Source organism: Penaeus japonicus, unplaced genomic scaffold (assembly GCF_977035675.1).
Source record: "Penaeus japonicus unplaced genomic scaffold, GWHDUDI00000001_assembly GWHDUDI00000010, whole genome shotgun sequence".
NCBI lineage: Eukaryota > Metazoa > Arthropoda > Malacostraca > Decapoda > Penaeidae > Penaeus > Penaeus japonicus.
This window is the reverse complement of record NW_028234412.1, coordinates 30288416-30293415: the sequence shown is the minus strand read 5'-3', so window position 1 is coordinate 30293415 and position 5000 is coordinate 30288416. Positions and strand designations below refer to the sequence as shown.

General features: G+C 34.4%; 1 protein-coding gene across 3 annotated transcripts in view; it reads left to right on the top strand.

Moving 5' to 3' along the window:
• Positions 1-4725, top strand: part of Chrac-14 (DNA polymerase epsilon subunit 3 Chrac-14) — a 4976-nt gene extending 251 nt beyond the window's left edge. The window contains exons 1-4 of one of the 3 annotated variants that reach the window (XM_086541205.1): positions 1-20; positions 432-541; positions 2856-2969; positions 4303-4725. The exon at positions 1-20 is cut by the window's left edge and continues 251 nt beyond it. In XM_086541205.1, coding sequence (XP_086397331.1) covers positions 1-20; positions 432-541; positions 2856-2969; positions 4303-4395 — 337 coding nt within the window. In that variant the 3' untranslated portion in view covers positions 4396-4725. Of the gene's footprint in view, positions 21-431; positions 598-2855; positions 2970-4302 lie in introns of all 3 variants that reach the window. The other 2 variants (XM_043023041.2, XM_043023043.2) reach the window with 2 other exon arrangements.
• The last annotated feature ends 275 nt before the right edge of the window (positions 4726-5000 follow it).

Genomic DNA, 5000 nt, shown 5'->3' with positions numbered 1-5000 from the left:
TCTACAAGAAAGTCTAGAAGGTATGCTTATATAATGAAATAGTAGTTTATTGGGGATTTACATTTTGTGTGCATGCATGTGTTTATGTACTCAGTGTAACTATATGTTGGGTGCGTACAAGTGTTAATGAGAGAAAAAGAGAGTGGAAGAGGAAGTATATGCAGTAGTTACTTCACAGATATTTTTTGGCCCCTACTTTGGCTTTTATTATATTATTGCTACTATATGTAGATGCTATTTCAAGAAAGTGCCGCTCTGCATTCCTTACTTTCTTTCTCTCCATTCCCTGTGTTGCACCCATCCTTCCTTCTCCCCATATCTAATACTCTCTCCCAGGATGATTGTTTATCCAGCATGCCTTATTTACCGAAACTAAAAGAGCCTCCACTCATGTAAGTCCCTAAGTCCCCTCACCATTTTCTCCTGAACAGTGCACAGAAAGTCTCAGCAGAACAAAAAGGAACAGAAGGAGGCCAAAGCAAAGGCAAAGAAGGCGGAGGAGGAGAAGACCACGGACATGCCCGAGGAAGATGCCTCAGAGGTGATCGTCATGGATACTTCAGAAGCTGACAAGGAAAATGGGGAGCAGGAGATGGGGTGATCTTTTCATGCTAGATAAAAAGATTTTTTTTGTTTTTTTTTCTTCTTCTTTTTCCAAAGAATACAAAGTTTTGACTGACGCATTTTATTTCTGAGGCATTGTAATTTGAATCAGAATGTTATGTTCTTGAGGAAATTATTTATTGCTTTATTTTGTATATTGTGTACTACCAGTCACAAAGAAGATTTCCATTAACCAGTTATGTACTCGGTGAAATTTTGAGCAAGATTTTTGACTGAATTGGCAAGATATGTAAGAGTGATAGATGGAAAAAAGACTATTTTTGTAGACTGAAATTTTCTTAAGATAATAAAATTTTTTGAATTTCTTCTTTTATTTTAATGTTGCTATTTTTTACCACATTTTTAGAATTTAAGATATTTTAAAATAAGAATGATTAGATGGATATATCATTAATGGTCTCCTGGCAGTATGCAATATTCATACATCATTATTTGCTTGGGTTAATATGTTGGTTTTGCTGTTAAGACATTGCACACCTCATATAATTTTGCTTTTCACTATTAATAATTCATGTGAAATTGAAGGTATTTATAATTATTTATACCTTCTTTTTCTTCATGTCATTATTACTGCTATCATTATCATCATCTTCATTGTTATTAACATTGTACATACTTGGACACATGTTTCAAGGGGATTAATGTCATTCCAGGAAGATTTTGAGCTTTGTGCTTGAAATGTATCTCTTACTCTGTTACCTGAAAGAGGTTTTCATAGAGAACCTACATTATGCTAATCCTGCCAAGCATACTCAGATGGGGGCTTATGTAAATGTGCACTTCAGTTGTGGTTTTCTGTGTTCCTATATATTACTCCATATTTGAGATATATATGAAACGTAACATTGCATACTATTGTCAATTATAATTATTGAATTAGTATTTCCATATAAAGTTGTTTGAAGCTCAAGTAATATTTTGATATAAGATTTACTCTATGCCTATGGAGTTATAAGATATTAGATTAAGCAAATTAATTGTGTAGTGAGCTCGTGTGGCATGTATTGATGGCTTTGTGTCTTAGTAGTAGGCAGATACATTAAGAATTAAAAAATAGATTGTCATCAAGTGAAATCATCTTGTTTTCACCTTAATAAATATTTCATTCTTTAAGCTACTTGCTATAAAATGCCCAAATGCATCAACTCCAAAAGTGCATTTTATTGAGATTGCATCAATCATTGCTTCCTTTTAGTATGGTAAGATGAAACATGAAAAATTAATGTTCTCATGAGAGAATATTACTTTCACTAAGGGAAATTGTATGGCAAAGTACATTTCTGTTGGCCTTTAATTTTAGCATTTTCAGGTGTGATTGTTCGTAGGGTTTGGCCTAATTGTATGTTAGTATGTGTGATGATAAGAAGACATCAAAAGATGCAGTTATAATATATAAATATTTCTACAAAAAAAAAGATAAGCATGAAAGTATATTTGGATAACTATGAAATACGAAATGACATCAAAACTATGCAGGATCTATGTACAAATCATAAAAATAAGCTGTTACATATTGTATATGGCATATTTATTATCAAATACTGCATATATATATGTACATAATCACGAGAAAAGTAAAAGAGCTTTTTTGGGAATAATTATTTTTACGATTCAACATGTAAAATGGTCCATTACAGGAAGAGGCTGCTATTTCTACCAAGAGGTTAACTTGATCGTACTAGTAAATAATAATACTAGTGTTATCTTTAAAATGTTTTTCATTTTTTAACACTTAATGGGAAGTTAGAAAGATAATCATTATCTTGAATGCTAAGGGCCAACAGTATGTTACTATATATCAGGAGAAGCTATACATTCAAATACCTTTTACTGTAAAATTTTTGCTAACACAAACTTTACCTCAAAACAAGAATTTCTTTTAATTGATTTCATGGCAAATACCTAGGAAAAATAACATTTTCTCTCACTCCTCTCAGTATATTGACATTACTAATACAGTGAAAGAAAAATAGATCCATCTAAAAAAATATTCAATTTAGAAAAAATGTCATAATTAAGGAGAATTTATAGAAATGAGGGAATATTTTTAATGAATAATTTGCTTTTCTTGTTTGTCATTCTAAGCACAAATCTAATATCTAAATTAATGTTTCTAACTAATCCCCCTAAAAGAGAGACTGATTGATACCCCCAAAATAGTCCCCTTGAATCATATATATATATTTTTTTTTGGCTTTATTATTTTCTAATATATATATTTTGTTTCCTAGGATCAGATCTATTTCTTTTTGATAAAGAAATCTTCACATGTTTTTACAATTGGTCTTTGCTTTGCTGTCTATTGCTGCATTTTGTTGCAAATTTTGTGGCATTTTATCAATTGTGTAAGTACTTTGTCTGTATGATGTGATACTTGATATTACACTCTCTTTCTCACTGTCATTCTCTCACTCTTTCTCTCTTTCTCTCTCACTCTCTTTCTCTCTTTCTCTCTCCCTCTCTCTCTTTTGCTCTCTCTCTCTCTCTCTTTCTCTTTCTCTCTTACTCTCTCTCTTTCTCTCTCTCTCTCTTACTCTCTTTTGCTCTCTCTCTCTCTCTCTCTCTCTCTCTCTCTCTCTCTCTCTCTCTCTCTCTCTCTCTCTCTCTCTCTCTCTCTCTCTCCTCTCTCTCCTCTCTCTCTCTCTCTCTCTCTCTCTCTCTCTCTCTCTCTCTCTCTCTCTCTCTCTCTCTCTCTCTCTCTCTCTCTCTCTCTCTCTCTCTCTCTCTCTCTCTCTCTCTCTCTCTCTCTCTCTCTCTCTCTCTCTCTCTCTCTCTCTCTCTCTCACACACACACACACACTCACACACACACACACACACACACACACACACACACACACACACACACACACACACACACACACACATATACTCACTACATGTACATACTGCATACTCAAGAAATCCTTAACAACACCAAGTAGACAGGCCCCGAAGAAAAAAATAATAAATGTGATTAACCGCCTCCAACAAAGCGAAAAACTTAATCTCTAACTAAACTAGCAATCGATCTAGAAGTTATGATCCTGAGCCGAGCCCCCACCCCGAAAAAAATACAAAGAGAAAGTATACGAAGAGGGAAAGGACTTGAAGCGGGGAGAACGGTGACCAGAAATCCCTTCCTTAAGGTCCTCTACAGTGTTCTTTTTTTTTTCTTAAGCTATTGAGGAGTTGGGAAAAAAACGAGAAGCAGTTCAGCATGGAATTAAGAGTGCACGGAGTGTTAAAAGAACAAAGACCAGATAGTAAGGGTATCAACGTTGACCGGTTCATCAATGAGATTCAGATTGCAATACTCAAGACTCCATATTTCCTCTACGGAAGAATGTGTATCCTCTTAATTATTTTGACCGCAGGGGAATGTTCACTCGCACAGACTCACTTTTACGTATGGTCCACAGTGCCTCGTCGTACAGGGGCTTTAAGGATCTAAGAACGAAGACTGTGAATATCTGTCTAAACTGAATGTTAGATGGTATTCACAAGGGGTATGATAGATAATTGCGGTGCTGCACACACACACACACACACACACACACACACAAACACAGAGAGAGAGAGAGACGAAAAGACATAAGTATATACATTATTTTCCATGCCTTACAAACGAGATAAGCAGAACACTAATTCAACTTATTGCTTACAGGACAATTCTAATACTATATTTTTTTCCTACAGTGCTTAGGGAAGGCCAACAAGCTGAAAAGAAGCAAAGGCAAAATAAAGATAAGTCTCGGAAAGAAAACCAAGAGGAGAAAGCGGGCTTCATGAGTGGAAGATATTTCGAGGGATTTTTTTATATACCACATGAACTCCATGAAATAGGAAATAAAAAGGGACATTCTGAAGGTATTTTAGGGGCAGCTTTTGCAGTCTTACTGTAACTATTCATACTAAAATGTTATATTCTAATTCGAGGTATATGTGTCTTGACTTTTAATATTGCGTTTGATCTTGTATATCATATGTTTACACAGACTTAGCAAGAATAAGTACAATGACCCTGTCTTGCATTTAGTAATCTTTGTATGAGGAAAGCACTATATTACATGTAACCTTTGTGATAAATGAAATGCTTTTTACAGTAAAATAACATATATATGTATCTTTCATATCCCTTCGTTTTGATGTCATTCCGTAATGCATAGTTACACGTTTATTTATGGTTAATGATTCTAGGTAAAACGTGTTTTAAATATAATGTAAGCCATAATAACATTTAGCAGGCATAAACATTATGATGATTGTATATATACACACAACATGACAATATATAACACTGATGAAGACGTAGCATTTCACTGCGCGGGTAGTACAGTATTTTTATGTGGTGGTGCTTTGCCTGTAGTAATCTGCCAGACGTAGATTAACCACGA